At 55.2% G+C, this 19,640-nt stretch overlaps 1 protein-coding gene across 2 annotated transcripts in view; it reads right to left on the reverse strand.

Moving 5' to 3' along the window:
* Positions 1–18,430, reverse strand: part of LRRC75A (leucine rich repeat containing 75A) — a 50,804-nt gene extending 32,374 nt beyond the window's left edge. The window contains exon 1 of one of the 2 annotated variants that reach the window (XM_024235399.3): positions 17,969–18,427. In XM_024235399.3, coding sequence (XP_024091167.1) covers positions 17,969–18,214 — 246 coding nt within the window. In that variant the 5' untranslated portion in view covers positions 18,215–18,427. Of the gene's footprint in view, positions 1–17,968 lie in introns of both variants that reach the window. The other variant, XM_024235400.3, reaches the window with a different exon arrangement.
* Positions 18,431–19,640: the final 1,210 nt, after the last annotated feature.

Consider the following 19,640-nt stretch of genomic DNA (forward strand, 5'->3'; position numbering starts at 1 on the left):
TTGCCCAGCAGGAGTCAGCGGGCTGGGCAGCAATGTTTGGCAGCTTTGCTCAGTGAGGGGCTTCATGACTGTGTGTTGTTTGTGTTTTAACTTTGAAGTCTAAAAAATGACACCCTCTGTGTGAAACAGGCCTCTGGAAACAGATGCCCAGCCGTTGCCAAGTGTAACTTAATTAAAATTCAAGAAACGGCTTTAGAAACAAATAAATATCAAAAGGATGCTTTCTCTTCAGAAAAATCTAAAGTTGGGAGGCGCATCAAGCCATATGAAGGGTTTTGTCTGCTCCTCCATGGTCATGGCTCTGCCCACATGTGGCTGACGGTGGGGGACAAAGACCTGGATTAGACCCTAAGTCACTGTGTGGCCCTGGGCAAGCCACCCTCCTACACCACAGCTTCCCCACCTACAAATGAGAAGGTTGCACCAGCTCATTCTTCCAAAGAGTTGGAGAGGGCAGAAGAAGAGGGACTTGGACCAAATAGGTTTGGAACACAAAGAATTCAACAAATAACCATTTTCCTTTTCCTGCTGGACGTTTCAGCTACTGTTTTATGACTCTGAAAGGGTGGTGGCATTTGCAGTATTTCCCAGATTTATTTCCCAAGCACCTCCCCTGCTTCCCCGGGACCTCTTGTGGGACTCGGATTCTGCAGTATGCCTGGGGCCAGATGGTCTCTGAGGTCCGCAGGCCCCTCCATTCCACGAATTTTCAGCACTTTGTCATCCATCCCAGCGCCCTCCTAATCTCTCTGCTTGGGAAATTATCTGAATCGGTTGTTTATACCTTCTGGCAAATGCATTTAAGTCCATTTGTCCCTCTCTGCAGTACATTCTGCCCAAGTGAAATGAAACATTTGGTTCATCCTGAGGCTGGGCGCGGTGGCTCACGCCTGTAATCCTAGCACTTTGGGAGGCCCAGGCGGGTGGATCACGAGGTCAGGAGATCGAGACCACCCTGGCTAACACGGTGAAACCCTGTCTCTACTGAAAGTACAAAAAATGAGCCGGGCGTGGTGGCGGGTGCCTGTAGTCCCAGCTACTCGGGAGGCTGAGGCAGGAGAATGGCGTGAACCCAGGAGGCGGAGCTTGCAGTGAACCAAGATTGTGCCACTGCACTCCAGCCTGGGCAACGGTGCAAGACTCCGTCTCAAAAAAAGAAAAAAAAAAGAAACATTTGGTTCATCCTCAAAGGATTTTCAGGTAAAATGGCAAAGAGGTACAGGAATGACTTAGAGGATCCTTCTGGCTCCCTAACAACCTGAGTTCCAAGCAGGAGCGTCTTCACGGGAACAGCCCATTTCTCAGAGTGAAAAGCTGGGGGCTGGAAGGTTGTCTCATACAGTGAGCCAGTGGCAGGGAAGGGGGGCTCTAGAGCCCCTAGAAATTTCTGACTCTGCCTCTATGAGCCCTTGGAAGTTAAGTATTAGCCAGGGTTCTCCCGAGAAACAGAACCGATAAGATGTGTGTGTGTGTGGAGAGAGAGGAAGGAATTGATTTATTTTAAGGAATTGGCTCACATGATTGTGGGGGCTGGCGAGTCTGAAATCTGCAGGGCAGGCTGGGAAGCTGGGGACCCAGGAAGGGGCTGGCAGTGCTGTCTGGAGTCTGGAGGCAGAATTCCTTCTTCCTCAGGGACCTCTCTTTTCTCTTGGAGCCTTCAACTGATTGAATGAGGCTCACCTATATTATGGAAAGTAATCAGCTTTTATCCATTTATGCTTTTGAGATAGAGTCTCTCTGTCACCCAGGTTAGAGTGCGGTGGTGTGATCCTAGCTCACTGCAGCCTGGAACTTCTGTACTCCTGTAGTCCCGCTATTTGGGAGGCTGATCCTCCTGCCTCAGCCCCCTGAATAGCTGAGACTACAGGTACGTGCTACCACACCCAGCTAATTAAAAAAAAAAATTTGTAGAAATGGGCTCAGCACGGTGGTTCACGACTATAATCCCAGCACTTTGGGAGGCTGAGGTGGGTGGATCACCTGAGGTCCAGAGTTTGAGACTGGCCTGGTCAACATGGTGAAACTCCCTCTCTACTAAAAATATAAAAATTAACTGGGTGTTGGCCAGGCACCGTGGCTCACGCCTGTAATCCCAGCACTTTGGGAGACCAAGGTGGGTGGATCATGAGGTCAGGAGATTGAGACCATCCTGGCTAACACGGTGAAACCCCGTCTCTACTAAAAAATAAAATAAAATAAAAATTAGCTGGGTGTGGTGGCAGATGCCTATAGTCCCAGCTATTTGGGAGGCTGAGGCAGGAGAATGGCATGAATCCAGAAGGCGGAGCTTGCAGTGAGCTGAGATTGCATCACTGTACTCCAGCCTGGGCAACAGAGCAAGACTCTGTCTCATAAAAATAATAATAATAATAAACATTAGCTGGGTGTGGTGGCACATGCCTGTAATCCCAGCTACTTGGGAGGCTGAGGCAGAAGAATCACTTGAACCCGGGAGGTGGAGGTTGCAGTGAGTTGAGATTGCACCACTGCACTCCAGCCTGGGTGATGGAGTGAGACTCTGTCTCAAAAAATTTTTTTTTTTTTTTTTTTTTTTTTGTAGAAATGGGTCTTGCTTTGTTTGCCTAGGCTGGTCTTGAACTCCTGGCATCAAGCAATCTTCCTGCTGTGGCCTCCCAAAGGGCTGAGATTACAGGAGTGAGCCACTGCACCTGGCTTTATTTGGCTTTTGTTTTTACTCAAAGTCTACTGATTTCACATGTAGGTATTTCAGATTTCTTTTTTTTTTTGAGGCTGAATTTCACTCTGTCACCCAGGCTGGAGTGCAGTGGTGTGACTTCGGCTCACTGCAACCTCTGCCTCCAGAAGTTCAAGCGATTCTCCTACCTCAGTCTTTCGAGTAGCTGAGATTACAGGTGCCCGTCACCATGCCTGGCTGATTTTTTTTTTTTTTTTTTTGAGACAGAGTCTTGCTCTATTGCCCAGGCTGGAGTGCAGTAGCACAGTCTCGGCTCACTGCAAGCTCCGCCTCCCGGGTTCACGCCATTCTCCTGCCTCAGCCTCCCGAGTAGCTGGGACCACAGGTGCCTACCACCACGCCCGGCTAATTTTTTGTATTTTTAGTAGAGACGGGGTTTCACCGTGTTAGCCAGGATGGTCTCGTTCTCCCGACCTCGTGATCTGCCTGCCTTGGCCTCCCAAAGTGCTGGGATTACAGGTGTGAGCCACTGCGCCCAGCCATGCCTGGCTGATTTTTGCAGTTTCAGTAGAGACAGAGGGTTTCATCATGTTGGCCAGGCTGGTCTCAAACTCCTGAGCTCAAGTGATCTACCTGCCTGGGCTTCCCGAAGTGCTGGGATTACAGGCATGAGCCACCATGCCTAGCCTCAGATGTTAATCACATCTGAAAAATACCTTCACAGCCGCATCTAGACTAGTATTTGACCCAAAATTGGGCACCACAACCTAGCTAGGCTGACACATAAAGTTAACCATCACAAGCTAAGGGTCTTTACCACTTTAAATCTCTAGGTCAGAGGCAAGGCCAAGGCCAAGGCCAGACCTCCAAGAATCTGGATTCAGACCTCTTGTTGCCCTCCCTCTGGGTGAGCAGAGATGAGTCATGCTGGATGAGGAATCCAGCTCCAATCCAGCTAGCTTTCAACTTCAGGCAGGAAGGGGAGACTGGGCGGGATAGAGGAGGAGGGCCGCAGGATCCACAACTGTGGCCAGGGGTGAGACCCTGCCTGTGCTCTTCCACCTCTCCACGCTTGGCCACTTTCCCCAAGACCTTTCAAAAATGCGCTCTGGGCAGTGGGGAGGGCAGAAGCCAGCCCAGGAAGGGAGCCACAGATGCCCTTCCAGAGGCCTTCCCAGCAGGAGCCAAGAGGAACACCAAGGGGCTGCCAGACCCCGCAGCCAGGCAGAATAGTTCCCAACTTAGGGCCCTGCTTCTCAGGGCCTGATTCTCCCCGCAAGGTGGAAAATCAGCAAGGCTTCCGGGCTGCAGAAGAGGGCACGGGGTGGGGGTGGCGTCCTCAGGGCTGGGAGGGGCCTATGCCTGGTTTCTCAGTGGTCACTGAGTTTGCCTACAGCTTCGAGACACTGGGAGGGAGGAGGTAGGAGCTGTGGGTGGGAGTGGAGGTGGGTGAGGCAAGACAGCTAATGCCATGGGCCAGGCAAAGGCCCTGAGCTTCCTGCGGCATCTCAGGCCTCTCTCTCCACCCAGCGTCCCTGATCTCACCCTGAGGGTCTCTCTCGGTGGACTCCCTCCCTCAGAGCATGGCCCAGGTAGAGAATTGTAGCATTTTGCTGCATACCTGCTCTCAGGTCCCCAACCAGCTGCCCACACTCCACCTCTTGCCCATTTTCTTTTTTTTTTCTTTTTTTTTTTTGAGATGGAGTCTCGCTTTGTCACCCAGGTTGGAGTGCAGTGGCATCATCTCAGCTCACTGCAACCTCCGCCTCCCAAGTTTAAGCGATTCTCCTGCCTCAGCCTCCCAAGTAGTTGGGATTAGGCACACACTACCACGCTCAGCTAATGTTTGTATTTTTAGTAGAGATGGGGTTTCACCATGTTGGCCAGGCTGATCTTGAACTCCTGACTGCAGGTGATCTGCCTGCCTCAGCCTCCCAAAGTGCTGGGATTACAGGAGTGAGCTGCCGCGCCTGGCCTCCCATTTTCTAAAAGAGTCTAATTCCAGCCCAAAGTCCCTCCCCGCTCTGTGTGTCCATTACCCTGAGAGAGCCCTCTTCTGGTCCTGGCTCATGGACCAGCCTCTCCCTAAGACATGCAACACCAAAGCCATTTCTATTCGCCTCGCCCTGCTGGACCTTTTCTGGAGAGATGGGAATTCTTGGAACAGGTAACTTATTCTCTTTCGTGTCTGAGTTTCCATGTCCCAAACCAACCCCTCTGAGTTCCTGCTGGTCTGTCTTGGGCCGACAGCTGTCTGGAAACCCCACCAGTGAGAATCCTGCCTAAGACTGTTTTTACTCCAAAATGCCACAATTCCAGAAGGCTGTGGAAAACGTAAGTCTGCAGCTGAGAATCATAAAAAGTTCAGAGGACTGGCACGTCCTAGGAAAAACTAAATCGACTGGAGTGACTAAGCCTGAAGAAGTGGAAGTTACTTACCAGGGTGGGAGCACTCAGACCTCATTCCTCTAGAACTGCTAGAGGCGAGGATATGAACAGTCTGAGAAGCTTGAGGGGAATCCTGGACCCCTGTAATACTGCAGGGTCCGGGGCTCATGGAAGCCCAACAAGGAAACCCTGATGCCTCTGCTGGTGCCCTCGGTGCCCCTGACTGGGTGAGTCCAGATCCACTCAGGTTGTCTTAGATTCTGTCTGATCCTCTTTGAGAGCCAGAGACAAGGAGTGGCCTGTGCAGGGTCACACAGGACTGGTAGCTGCAACTTTCTAGAAGATTCCCAATTGCTTCAGCTCTTTGATTCAAGAGAAAGAGGGCAAGTACCCGGCTGACAGGCAGAGTGTTCCACAGTTCATTGCCTCAGGTGATTTGAGAAGGCTGTGCCGGAGGAGACGCATGGGAGAAGGGCTAAGGCTCCTTAAAGGCCTCAGCTGATACTCTAAACTTCTGTGTGGTCTCACCAAGGCTGCCAAGTACAGCTGTGCAGGGCATGTACTACACAAGGGTGTCTGAGCGGGGCTGAACTCACCAAGCCTTGACTCTGGCTGTGCCCAACCACACAGGCACCTTCTTCCACTTCTCATAAAGGCACTCTATGGGCTAGAAGCCACATTCTACCTCAGTGAAGGAAACCAAGGGGATAGGCATCCTTGAGTGACCTGACTCAGTCATTGAATGGCCTCTACACCCTCAAGTTCTTGGTTTTCCTGGGCTGCCAGCGGCAGAGCTGTAGCGAAAATCTAACATGGAGGCAGTGAGCTCATGAAGCTTGCCCCTCGCTGGGAATACCTCTTCAGGTCATGGTCCTGCTCTCTGCTTCCTCCAACACTAGGTCATCATTGTCATGGCCACCACCATCTCAACATCTTACTTTAAGAAATCAACTGTTGAAAAAGTGTCACTTGGAGCAGGGGTCCCAAACCCCCAAGCCACAGACCAGTACCAGTCTGACCTGTTAGGAAGCAGGCTGCACAGCAGGAGGTGAACAGTGGGCCAGTGTTCCCGCCTGAGCTCCACCTCCTGTCAGATCAGTGGCAGCATTAGGCTCTCATAGGAGCACAAACCCTATTGTAAACTGCACACGTGAGGGATCTAGGTTGCACACTTCTGAGAATCTAATGCCTGATGATTTCTCACTGCCCCCCGTCACCCCAGATGGGACCGTCTAGTTGCAGGAAAAGAAGCTCAGCGCCCTCACTGATTCCACATCATGGTGAGTTGTATAATTATTTCATTATATTACAATGTGATAATAATAGAAATAAAGTACACAATAAGTGTGATGTGTTTAAATCATCTCAAAACCATCCCCCACCCCGGCCATGGAAAAACTGTCTTCCAGGAAACTGGTCCCTGGTGCCAAAAAGATTGGAGACCACTGGCCGGGCGCGGTGGCTCACACCTGTAATCCTAGCACTTTGGGAGGCCGAGATGGGCGGATTGCCTGAGCTCAGGAGTTCGAGACCAGCCTCAGCAACACAGTGAAACCCCGTCTCTACTAAAATAGAAAAATTAGCAGGGCATGGTGGCATGCGCCTGTAATCCCAGCTACTCAGGAGGCTGAGACAGGAGAATCACTTGAACCCGGGAGGTGGAGGCTGCAGTGAGCTGAGATCGCACCACTGCACTCTAGCCTGGGCGACAAGAGCGAGACTTCGTCTCAAAAAAAAAAAAAAAAAAAAGACTGGAGACTGCTGACAGGGAATACACTCAAGGTAACTACGCTCCCCGTTCTTCCCCTCTCCTGAGGCTGTCCCTCCCCATTTCCTTCTCCTGCCACAGGGAAGGGGCAGCACAGGTCCTCTGTGCCCCAGAGCCCCTCCTCCACCCTGCCTGTGATGAGGGAACTCAGGCCACCTGTCCCAACCTGAGGAAGCTCAGAAAACACCAAGTTTTTCACTGGGACAGACCCAGGCGTCACTTCCAGTACTTCTCCAGGGACCATTGGGCAGGGCAGGGTCTTGGGAATTGGGGACCTGGTCCCAGTCCTGTGTGACCCTGCACAGACCACTCCTTGTCTCTGGGCTGTGTGTGCCTCTATCAAACATCTCAGCTCTGACTGCAGCAGACCTTCTCACCAAAGGAGCCGTGGAACCCCTCCTGCTGCCATTTCCTCCAGTGAGGGAGAGGGGCAGAGGCAGATCCAGGCCCCTTGGCCCTCTAAGGACATTAGATTCTCAGCGCTGCCTGTCCTCTGATGGCAGCGAGCCAAGACCATTGCCAGGAGAGAGCCGGTGAGACACAATGTGCAAGGCGGCCAGGCAGCCTATTACAAGGCCACAGGACTACACCAGGTACCAGCACCTACGTGGTGCCAGGTGAGATGACAGCCCCTCCACGCTTCCGTTTCTGTGGCCCCTGCTGTCTCCTGCCCGCTCACAGGAAGTGTGACAGTCAACTGTATGTGTTTATACATGTAAATCTCCTTTTCAGTCTGTTTCTCTGGAGAACCCTAATACAGGAAGTAACATCCCCATGGGAAGACATTAAGAGCCTTAAGTAGGAAATTAACCAATCTCAGGAGCATCTCTCTGTCATGCTGAGTCCACTGCAGGCCCTTCCACAGGAATGCAGAGCTTCAATCTTCCACACCTGGGCCCCAGCAGGTGCACTGCAGGAGGATTCGCTGGCTATCCCCTGCCTCCTCCATGATGGCCTGGCAGGACCAGGTGTCTGTGGGTGGGCGAGATGGCCCTGGCATTCAGCACAGGAGGGGAGACATGTCTCCTCCCCAAGCCCTGTCTGTGCTTGTCCTCATCCTGCATCTGAGCTACAGGCCCTCCAGACAGTGGGGCAGACAGCTCCAGGCTGACCATTTACCACAAGGAAATCAGAAACAGAGGTTTTGTTTCCAGCTGCCCAGCCCACCACAGAGCCCTGCCTCCCCAGGAGCACCTGCAGCTCCTGTTCCCCTGACTCCCCCACCATCTACAACACAGCCCTTTCCATAGTCTGCATCCACAGAGGACTCACCAGGTCCCCATGGGGAAAGGGGTGTTGGGGGGGCTGCCAGGTGCACGGTGTGTGCTGGGCGGTCTGTGCTGGGCGGTCTAGGTCCAGGGCAGGAATTCTGACTGTTACACTTGGTGTGGGTCAGGCTCTCCTGGGCCCTTACCTGCCTCCGGTGCCAAGGGAGAGAAACCTGCCCCACTCCTGCCCCTTTCTGTCGGGTAGGGCCTGAACCTGGGGCTCCAGGAGGCCGTGACTGCATAGACAGAAACTAAGGGCAGTGGGGTGGGATGGGGGGCATCACAGGTTGCCGACTTCCCAGGCTGCAAGTGCTGGCTCCCTGTGGTGCTGGGTGTCCCTCAGTGGACGAGGGTGTCCTGCAAGCCTCCTTGGCACCTGTATCTGTGGGTGGAGGCTCCATGGGGACAGCGGCTGTGGGGTGGCAATGTGCCTGGAGGGGGCGCTGCAGGGGGTTCCGAGATAGCTGGGGGCACTTCCCACAGGTCCCTGGCATGCTCTGGGAGAGACCTGGGCTGAGGGCCAAGGGGGCAGGAGAGGGACAGGCTTGAGGACCAGGGCTGCTGGGAGGCACCAGCAGAGCAGGTCAGGCAAGCCCACCTAGGAAGTGGGGGAGACGGGGCTTCCCACAGCTCCTGGGCCTAGCGCCTGTGTCCACTCATGAGCCCCACTGAGGAAAGGGGTTTGCCCAGCAGCCAGTGTGTGCTGTGCCCTGCACCTGTGTAGGCCCCCATGGCCAGAGACAAGGGCAGAGCTGGAATCTGACCATGGCCAGCCCTGCAGTCACTTCCCAGTCCTCTATGGCATCAGCGGCTGCCCTGAGCCCTTCTAGAAATGAGCACCTTGGCCGGCCCTGCTTTCCCTACTTGTCCCAATTGGTGCCAGCTCCACTTAGGTGCCCAGGGATGTCTGCTGAGTGAAAGAACCAAGTAGTAGTGCACAGTTCTTGCACCAGGCAGGGTTCTTGCCCTCTGAAGGCAAAGGTCCTGAAGCTCGGCTAGGGCTGGCAGGTCTGAGTCTCTGTGGACAGGACAGAGGCTGGAGTGGGGACAGGCTCTATCCAGATGAGCATGGAGAGTAGCCCCTCAGAGAAGGAAGGCAGAGTGGGAAGTAGAGGGAGGGGAGAGAGACCAGATGTGCAAGGGGCCAGAGCAGCCCCACAGAAGGCAGAAAGGTGGCAAGGGAGCCAGGCACTGAGTCATGTGGACAGCGGGTACCAGCAGAGCCTGCCCCAGCCTCATTACCCTCCCCAGTGCTCTGAGATGAACGGTTCGTGGCGCACAGAGCAGCTCGGGCCTCTGTGAGGGCTGGGCTTTGCTCATGTGTGAAAGTCTGCAGGTTCCCTGGTTCTGGCCTCTGCCCCTGGCACCATGTGATGTGGCCTTTCACCCTCCATCAGCTAGGACTGCGGTCAGCACAGACAGGTTGGCCTCGGCCATATGGGGGTTGGCCCCAGTACCTGGTGGGGAGGTATCTGTCCCCTCTCTGTCCTGGGACCACTGCATCCCAGCTCTTGCACCAGCTGAGGCCAAGGTGGGTGACCATAGGGCTCGAATGTGAATCTGGCTCAGGGCCTGGAAGAAATAACTGACCACACATGGGAATGAATGGGTCTTTCCAAAACCACAGGCACCTGGTGGAATCTCAGCGGTGGTAGGGAAACTCAGGGGTCATTTCGCCCACCACTCCTTCATTCTGGAGCTGGGGAAACTGAGGCCAGAGAAGGGAAAGGGCTGGGCAAGTTAGGGTTTCCACTGGGGCCAGAACTGAGGGCTTCTGGCTCCCAGTGAAGCCAGCCTCCCTTCTGTGCCAGGCTGCGCACCTGTACTGGTGCTGGCTTCTGGGGTCCTTGCCATCCCTCCCGGAGGAAGGGAAACAGCTGCTGCCATGGTTTTCTCCTGGTGGGTTGTCTGTTGCATCCCCAGTGCCTAGACTGGTGCCTGGAGGAACAGGAACTCGATTGTTGAATAAATGAATTAATGTATACTACTTTTTTTATTTTCTGCTCATCTAATTTTCTCATTTTTCTATAATTGTATATTGCTTTTATAATATTTTAAAAACCACCATTTTTACTTTAAGCAACATTCTGTCAACTTCACAAAACCACCAAATGAGGCCGGGCGCAGTGGCTTACGCTTGTAATCCCAGCACTTTGGGAGGCCGAGGCGGGCGGATCATGAGGTCAAGAGATCGAGACCATCCTGGCCAACATGGTGAAACCCCGTCTCTACTAAAAATACAAAAATTAGCCAGGCATGGTGGTGCGCGCATGTAATCCCAGCTACTCAGGAGGCTGAGGCAGGAGAATCGCCTGAACCTGGGAGGCGGAGGTTGTAGTAAGCCAAGATGGCGCCACTGCACTCCAGCCTGGCGACAGAGCAAGACTCCGTCTCAAAAACAAACAAACAAACAACAACAAAAAAATCCACCCCCTAAGCAGCAAAATAAACATGAGAAAAGGCTTTATGGACTAGAAAGCCATGTGCAGACTGGGGAGGTGTCCCTAATGCCTGCTCTCCTGCCCAAGGCACGGCTGACACTCAGACAATCAAATCGAGCCGGGCGCCCTTCTTGACCGCCACCAACCACTTCCAGTTCTCACGGCCCCACTGCCCCACCTTCCTTCTGGCAGAGGATGGGAGGCTGAGAGGGGAGCTGACCAAGATCCGGCAGAGGAACAAGAGTGCTTCTCACCCAGGGAAGGGAAAAACACACAGAAGGGAAGACACGATGAAAGAAACAGAGACACAAAGAAAAGCCGCAGGGAGTGGGAGGCAGAGAGGCAGAAAGACATGCGGACACTGAGGGCCGAGCAGGAGCGAGGGGCAGCTCTGAAGGTGGCCCCGGCACACACTCACACACGAGGGCACTCCCCACTCTCAGCTGCGCTCCCGTGTCTCTCCTGGTTAAGATAAAGTTAGAAACATCAAAATGCCACATCTCTTTGAGCAGCAGCCATCGGCAGAGCTCCATATGGCTGCAGCAGCCAGGAGTCTGAGCTAATAAAAGTTAAAAAAAAAAAAAAAAAAGCTGGGAAATGCTCCTGGAGAGCCACGTGGGCACTGCTCAGGGCCGGGTGGGGGTAGGGAGGAGAGCAGGCACCATAGGAGGGGGGTCCCCGCCCCTGCTTGGTGCGCCAAGGTCTCTGTTCTCATTTAGAACACCCAGCCCTTCTAGTAATGGTGAGTCCAAGACGCAGCAACTGAATCTGCTGTTTTAGATGCCTGGGCCCTCTCCTACCTCCATTCCAGTTTCTCTTAATGGGAGAGGATATGACAGTCAGTGCTGAATGTTTGTGTCCCCTCCTCTCCACTCCCAAATGTATATGTTGAAATCCCCCAAGGTGATGGTATTGGGAGGTGGGGCCTACGGGAGGTGATTTGGTCATAAGGCTGAAGCCCTCATGAATGGGATTAGTGCCCATATAAAAGAGACCCCAGAGAGACCCTTCATTTCTTCCACCATGCGAGAATGCAGCAAGAGGGTACCATCACCGGAAAGCAGCCTCACCAGACAGTGAATCTGCCAGCACCTTCATCTTGGACTTTCCAGACTCCAGACTGTGAGAAATAAATATCTGCTGTTTATAAGCCACCCAGTTTATGGTATTTTGTTATAGCAGCCGGAAAGGACTAAGAGAGTCGGCAAGAACAGCCAGGAGGAGCCAGGACAAGGTGTGTGTGTGTGTGTGTGTGTGTGTGTGTGTGTGTGTGTGTGTGTGTGTGTGTGTGTGTGTGTGTGTGTGTGTGTGTGTGTGTGTGTGTGTGTGTGTGTGTGTGTGTGTGTGTGCGTGGTTTTCTCGCAGGGCCAGGACAAGGTGTGTGTGTGTGTGTGTGTGTGTGTGTGTGTGTGTGTGTGTGTGTGCGCGTGGTTTTCTCGCAGGGCACCGGCAGCACTGCTGTTGGTGGGGAAGGGGAGCCAGATGGCTGGCTGAGGATCCCCACGCTGCAGGGAGAATCTCCAATGCTGACCCCACCCCCTCTGCATCCTCATGGAGGAGTTGGAGAAGACCCCGGTCACTGGATAACCCTTCTTCAAGGAGCCTCTCCCCTGCAGAGAGGGAGTGGGGATGCAGGGAGGAGTCATGGCTTCCACCCCACAGGTTACAGGGGGATGGGGGAATACCCCAGCCCATGGTCACAGTAGAAACACTTCAGAAGTCTGAGCCAAACCCCGCTGTCTTCTGAGAGAGAACGCCAGGGACAGAGGCTGGAGGAAGTGTGTGCCTGATGGGAAGTTTCAATCCATTCTGTAAGAATTTCCTGAAAACAGACTGTGTGCCAGTTTTTATGGCCTCTGCCCCAGAAAAGCATGCATGGCAATGATATGACACTGGTGGAGGGGAGGGTGCACCCACCCTGATGGTCCATGGATGAAGGCCAGGGTACTTTAGGACCTCTGAAGACAGCAAAGCAGTTTCTGGTAATCTCTGAGGAGGTGGCATTTGTTCCAGAAAAAAGGACCCCCCAACCCCATCCCACAGCCTCACCAGACCCTAAAGTCAGAATAACCGGCCCAGCTACAGTCCCTGCAGTCGTGCTTAGCCACTACAGAGGCTGCTATTTCCCCAGCCAGTGTCCCTGGCAGCCTTGGAAAACAATGAAGCAGGCTCTGACACAGGAATCCCTCTGCATCTTTATCACTGGAAAAGCCTCGATCCAGCCCAGGCAGAGAGCGGCGGATTTTAAAAAGGAAGGTTTCTCTTTGTGGAGGAAATGAACATGATTCAGCACAAGAGCCGATCAGGAATGTGGAGGCCAGACTCTCCCATCAGGCTCCGCTCCCCTCCCGCCACCTCGGCAGAGGCCCCAGACTGCACCTGCCGGATGGGATCCCGTGGTGCCATGGAGCCTGGGCACCATGCCACTCCTCTCTCCAAGAACACCACCGCCTGGCAGGCTGCCAGGAACAGCCAAGCCCTGTGGACATCACTCCCAGAAATCCAACCACACGGAAAGCAAACGTGCTGTGTCTCATGGCAGTACTAACAAGCCTGGTAAATCAGCCCACAGTTGCACAGCCGTAGCTGGGGAATCCAAGTGCTTTCTGAGGACACACTGACGACAGCAGCAGACACACACGCGTACGCACATCTTCATGGCACACAGACTCACTAAGGTATGCCACGAGCCTACAGATTTCAATACCATACAGTGGATAACAGTGGTGGTGGTGGGTCTCCGCCCTCAGGAAGCACTTGACCTTATCTGACAAACAAAAGGAACATCAGGGAAAAACTCTGCATGGATTGAATGCCTCCCAGTGTGGTAGGAACGAAGAGGTACATGGATCTCTCTGAGCTTCGGCTGACACACCCAGGAAGGTGGCCCTGGAAAGGTAAGGTGCATTCAGTGGAAACAAGGAAAGCATTCCAGGTGGAGGAAGAAGAGCAGGCCCAGCGTAGGGCCCCCCGGCTCGGTGTCTGGTAGCCTTCCAACCTGCTCACCTAAAGAAGTGTTCTTACGTGGGGGTGGAAGGAAAAAGGTGACCTTCAGAGGTCATTATGCTCATCTTTCTGCTTCTAGGTAGTAATGACCCATCCAGTCTCCACATCTCCAGGGAGTCTCCAGGTGTCTGTCCATTACTCAGCTCCTTTTGAGGGGCGAGTTAAACTCTTAGGTCCTGGCTCTGTGGCCCAGGCTGGAGTGCAGTGGCTTGATCTTGGCTCACTGCAACCTCTGCTTCCCAAGCTCAAGCCATCCTCCTACCTCAGTCTCCCAAGTAGCTGGGACTACAGGTGCACACCACCACACTTGGCTAATTTTTGTATTTGCATTTGTAGAGACAGCCATGTTGCTCAGGCTGGTCTTGAACTGGTGACCTCAAGTCATCCGCCTGCCTCAGCCTCCTAAAGTGCTGGGATTACAGGTGTGAGCCGTTGCGCCTGGCCTCAGTGGTTCTTGTTGGCATTAGCTGATGTGGCTCCTGTTCCCAGGTGCAGAGTGAAGCCAGCCTCACCACCCCAGACAGCAGAGGGAACCAGGATTCCAGGCCCTAGCCATACCACTGGGAGGCCCAAACAAGTTAACATAGGAACAGTCCTGCTTAAGGGGTATGCGCCATACTTCGAGTAAACCAACCCCATCAGCCTCTTCTCATGGGAAAGCTGGGGTGCTGGTGAACATGAAGACAGGGGCTACCTCAGCTGGGTGTATCCCAGGGAAACAGACGCCTTTTTCTGCTGCTCCATGATGCAGGCCAACAGCTCAGTCTAAAATTTTGAGGACTCAGGGAAACTGCTGGGGTGAAGAGATGACAGCTCACCTTCAAGGTGGCCTAGCACTTGCCCTCTCTCAATGACGGAAGGTTATTTCCTCTCCAGGGCTCCTTAAAGACAACAGGCCTGAGCCCAAGGGGAAGGACATCTGGGGAAGGGGAAGGCCTGGAAGGATGGCGGCCAGGAAAGGGCAGAGGAACGGCCTCTCCCATCCAAAGCTGGCTTGTTTTATCTCCACGAGCACTCGCTCCAGATGCTTCTAAATGTGCAGTGAGTTTTTGATCCAGACTGAACCCCAGCCAGGTAGATAGAATCCAAAAAATTCGTGGGCCACGCCTGAGAAAGGATGCCATAACTCTGCCCCTAGTGGGGCCAGACCCAAAGTAAGTAAGGCAGATTCTCCTGTTTCACAGTCACCAAGAGAATGTGTCTTGAATGGCAGCACCAACACCATTTCATACACTTTGTAGCATTTGCTCTGCTCAGAACCCTCTTTGGGAAACAAAGAAACACAACTCAGAGAGGTTATCTGCTGGGCCCAAGGTCACAGCTGATTGAGGACCGGAAGGCGAGCTGCCTACTTGATCCTTGGCCCTGGACTCTTCTCAGATTACACTTATCTTAAAGGGAAGGGGATTACTTTCTGTTCCTTCAAGGCAGCTGCCTAGCATCTTGCCTGCACCCCTGGCCACAGCTCAGGGTCATTTGTGCTGAATGAGGCCTCCTGATACCTCTCCAGCAAGTGACAAGCTGGAGAGACGCCCTCCAAATCTTAGATGCTGAAGAGGGGCATTGAGAAGAAGTGGCACCAGCAGCCACAATCCTTCAGCCCACCATGAACTGCCACACATGCACCCGGGTCGGGTCCCTGTTTCCACATCCCCAGCCTGGAGCAAGTCACAGCAGGGAGAAGGGTGGTATTGGACTGGAGCAGAGATTCTGAACTTGGAGTCTGTAGCTGGGTTTCAGGGGCTTTGTGAACCCTCCGAAATTGCCTGTGAGATTGCGTGAGTCAGTGCATTTGTCTGGGAAGACTGTGTGTAGCTCTTTCAGAGCCTCAAAAAGATCAAGGACTCAAAGAGGCTAAGAAGCACAGGAACAAAGGCTCCCGAGTCCCCACCAGCCATATGGCTCTGGGCATACACAAATCCAGCAGCCAAACCCAAGTTATCAAATGCAGCAGAACATGCTGTGTGAATAGCGGTGAGGGCTACTGTCCTCGCTGCTGCCCCTCCCTGGGTCTGTGCCTGCTCATTGACACCCACCCCAGGGGCCTGCATGACATTCCTGCACAACAGGGTGCCCCATGCTTTGCAGACCCCTGTCTTTACTGGCTGTCTTGCTGAGGAAGAGGTTCTTGCTGGTCTGACCCTTGTGAGGCCTGTGTGTTCTTAAGGCTCTCACTAGCTGCTCATTCCCTTTCTGAACATCACCACCTCCAGACTAGAGAAGGAAACTGGAATGGAAAGGAAAATGCAATTTTGGAGAAAGAGCCACTTCAGTGCACAGCACAAATCCAGCTGGACATTCCTCCAAATGGCCTCAGGGTCCTAGAAAGCCACCTCTCTGTCATAGGCAAGTGAACACTCTGTACTCCACTCCCACACTGCTCCAGGCCCATGACCACTTCCTGGAGGGGTCCTGCTCCATCCGTTCCAGGCCACACAGGGCAGTTCCAGGCCCATGGCCCTTGCATCCCCAGCCAGGGGTTAAGGGAGCCCAACAGGAACCCAGAGGCCCAGAGCCTGAGGACCTGCTGCTTTCACAGAAAAGGAGGAAGTCTGATAAGCCCCCTCCCACCCCCCATCAGCCCTCCCAGTCCTGCAGCTGAGGCGGGTACCAGGACACCAATAAGACCCATGTGCAGATGTCTGAGGAAATGCTTCTTGTTTCAAGGATCCCACAGTGGGGCTGCAGGGAATTATCTACTCTCCCGCAAGGCAGGGAGAAGCTCAGTGTCCCCAGGATGTGGAATCATACTCAGCCCTACAGGGACTGGGGAGCCCAAAGTATCTGCCCACTTTGGGTCCAGTCTCCTCCCGTGGGCCTCCAAGCGGCCCTCCAACATGCAAGCTTCGCTCTGGTCTTGCACCCTCCAAGAAGTGCTTGCCAGCTCCCTCTGCTCTTCTGTATCCCACAAAGCACCCATTGCAGGGTGGAGGAAACAGCATGTGATCAGGAAAACCTTACTGTATGGTGTGTAAATGGGACACCATGGTCTGGAAAACCCTTTATTCTGTTTAAAAGTGAAAGAGTTACTATAAAGGCCATTATGTCAGCTTCCAATTTTCAAAAGACAAAGAAATACACACTGCTAAAGTTAAGTGCTGCATAATGTCATCTTTCTTTGATGACTGAACTCAGAGAAGGCACATGGGGATCCAGCAGCGTCTCGGGCATCATTCTGGAGGTTGTTGGGGAAAACAGAGGCAGGAGCAGAAGTCCCACATCTTCCCAAGTCCCCTCGTCTCTGCTTGCCTCTCCCTGTGCAGTGCACAGCTTGGGGACACATACTTTAGGGTAAGAGTGCACCAGATACAAAGGTGGGGAAGAGTGCTGCAGAACCCAAGAGGGATGTGGGTCTGATTAGATTTTGGAAGCTCCTCCCAAGAAGGTGCTCCTACAGCCTCTTTCAGCAGCGACTGGAAAACCCCAGAAAGGTCACCTGAGATTTTCCCTCTGCCATCCACGGTAGACTCCACCTCTAATGGGGTCCCAGCAAGAATATGGGGTCTGGATTGTCTACCCACCAAAGCCAGACCAAGACAACCTGCTTGGTGATGCAGGAGAGCAGCTTTGCACTCCCCTGCCTGTCTTATACTCAACAAAATCCATGGCATGGGCCATGCTCCTCTCCCCACCAAAGAAACTGAGAAAGGAAAACAAGCCACAGAGAGGTGAGTGACAGCATTAGCCCCAGGGCAGCCCCAAAGCAGAGGGAACTGGCCAATTCCGCAACATCTGTCCCTAGCCAGTGGAACAGGCACAGGCTAAGGACAGAGTCCTGGCAGCCTCCTGAAGTTCCTGCTGGCCAGGTGGTCACACAGGGCACCAAATCCAGCTCCCCCGTCTCTACAGCTTTCCGCAGGGGCTCATGGTTGAGGATCTGCTAAAGTTAGTCAGGGGAGAGGAAACAGTCTCCTCCTTGAACTACAATCCAGGATGCCTCCCAGGCGAGTGAAGGACCTAGGGACTGGAATCTCACTGGCCCCAGGGCTGTGCCCCTGGACTCGCTCTCGGGAAGCCAAGCCAGGTCCAACTGATAACCGCATTCCTTGAGGACCCTCGGCCGGGAGTGACTGCCAGGGGGCAGACAGGAAGAAAAGAGCCCTGGCCCAGATCAGGCAGGCATCCCTGCTTCCCCGCCCACCGACTGTCCCCGGAGACCAGCCTCCTTCTCTGCCTGCGGAGGAGAGCAGTAGGGACATTATGCCAACAGGTCCCCTTCGGCGGGCCTCACCCGGCCAGCCTTCCTCCGCCCTGCCCTGAGGCCCCAAATTCAGCGGGAGCGCCGAGGCACCTGCTGCCAGACAGGGCTCCATCCCCGCGGAAGGGGGCCCTGGGCGGTGCCCCTCGGTGCCCCCGGCTTCCTCGGTTAGGGGTGGGGCGCCCCCGGGCCCAGCACGCCCCCTGGTCCGGCGCGCCCCCCGCGCCCCCTCCCCGCGCTCACCTGGCGCAGGTGCTGCAACAGCGTCCCCGCCTCCTCCCGCCGGCCCTGGCGCACCATCCGCAGCAGCTCCTGGACCATGCCGACTCGCCGGTGGTAGGGGGGCATCCCCGCGCCCGTGCGCCCCGCCTTGTCCCCGGCGCGCAGCAGCAGCGACGCCCAGAAGTCCGGCCGTTCGCGTCGGGGGCCCGGCGCAGCGCCGGGGCTGGCTCTCTCCGCCAGGCTGCCCTTGGTCTGCCGGGTGCCCATGCCGCCGCCGCCGCCGCCGCCCGCCGGGACTCTCCGCTCTGGGCCGCGAGGCCGCGTCCCCGCCAACTGCCCGCCCCTCGGCCGCCCGTGCGCGCTCGCCTCCCGGGCTGCAACTTTGGGGGAACTGTTGCGCGCGGGCGGCGCGGGGGCGGGCAGGCGGGCGGCTGCCGGCGCTCCCCGCGCTCCTCCCTCTTGGCTACCCGGGCGCGCTCCCCGGGCGCTCGCCGCCGGCCCGCCCGCCGGCCCCGCCCCTGCCCGGCTCGGCCCGCCCCGCCCCCGGCCCCCGCCCCTCGCCTCCGCGCCGGAGCTCCGCGGCGTCGCGCGCCTCCCTCCTCCCGCGCTCCCGCTCCTTCCCGCCCCGCGGCTCTGGGCTGGGGACCACCACCAGGCGCCCCCTGCCTGCGTCCTCTCGGCAGTCGCGCCTCCTGCCGGCGGCAGCGCTGCGCTTCCCGGGGCCGTGGCGCGGGGGCGAGGGGAACGGGCAGGCCCCATGGGCCGTCGCTCTCGGTCCCCACTGGGCTCCCCGACGCTTCCACCACCGCGCGCCCGGTGCGTCGGGCGAGATGGGGAAAGTTTGGACCATGGAGGTGTGTGTGTTGGGGGGCTCTCTTAGACCCAGAGTCGGGTTTCTCAAGGTGGGTTCCGCTGAGCCTCAGCGCCCAAATCGTCGGAGGCGCTGGTTAAAAACGCAGGCTCCAAGGCCTTCACCGAGACCTACTGAATGATAATCTCTTCGGTGGGGCCTGGGATCCGCCTTTTTAACCAGCATGTTGGGTGATTCCCGTGCACACTCCTTTGAGACCCGGCCTGCTTGCAGGGCGCTGTAGTGGTGTGGTTGGTGCGTGAACCTGGAAACTGTGTGCGAGCTTATGGGTTGTGTGCGTGCCCTTTTATGGAGAGGGCCTGTTGCTTCCATCATGCTCTCAAAGCATCTGGACTGGAGAGGTGTGAACTCCCGTGTTCTCTTGTTCTCACTCTCACAGCCCTGGAGAAGGGTCCCTGGGGTAGTCCTGGTACAACAAAGCAAACGCACGTCTGCGAGTAGGCCCAGCGGCACACCCTGCTGGCCCACCTTCCTCCCCGTGCCTCTGCCAGGCCCAGTCTGTAAGGGACCAGAGCCCTGTGATCTCATGGTGTTGCCAGGGCTTGCCAGAGTGAAGGCGAAGGCACGTGGGGGAGCTTATCTGTTGCAGACCACAGGCCGCCCTGGTCCCAGCGCAGGGCAGAAGCAATTGTGCAAGCTCGCCTCTGACCCCAGCTCTGGGTGTTGCTTGAGGGTGTAAGGGCACGTAGGCTGTAGGAGCAGGAGGCTGGATCCCAAATCACAGGGAGCTGAGCCCCACTACTTAGTGAGCACTGAGTATCAAGCGAGTCTTCAGCTTCTTGAGTCCTGATTCTTCCTGTCAGGCTAGGATAATAACACTGC

The sequence above is a fragment of the Pongo abelii genome, chromosome 19, assembly GCF_028885655.2.
Source record: "Pongo abelii isolate AG06213 chromosome 19, NHGRI_mPonAbe1-v2.0_pri, whole genome shotgun sequence".
NCBI classification, from domain to species: domain Eukaryota; kingdom Metazoa; phylum Chordata; class Mammalia; order Primates; family Hominidae; genus Pongo; species Pongo abelii.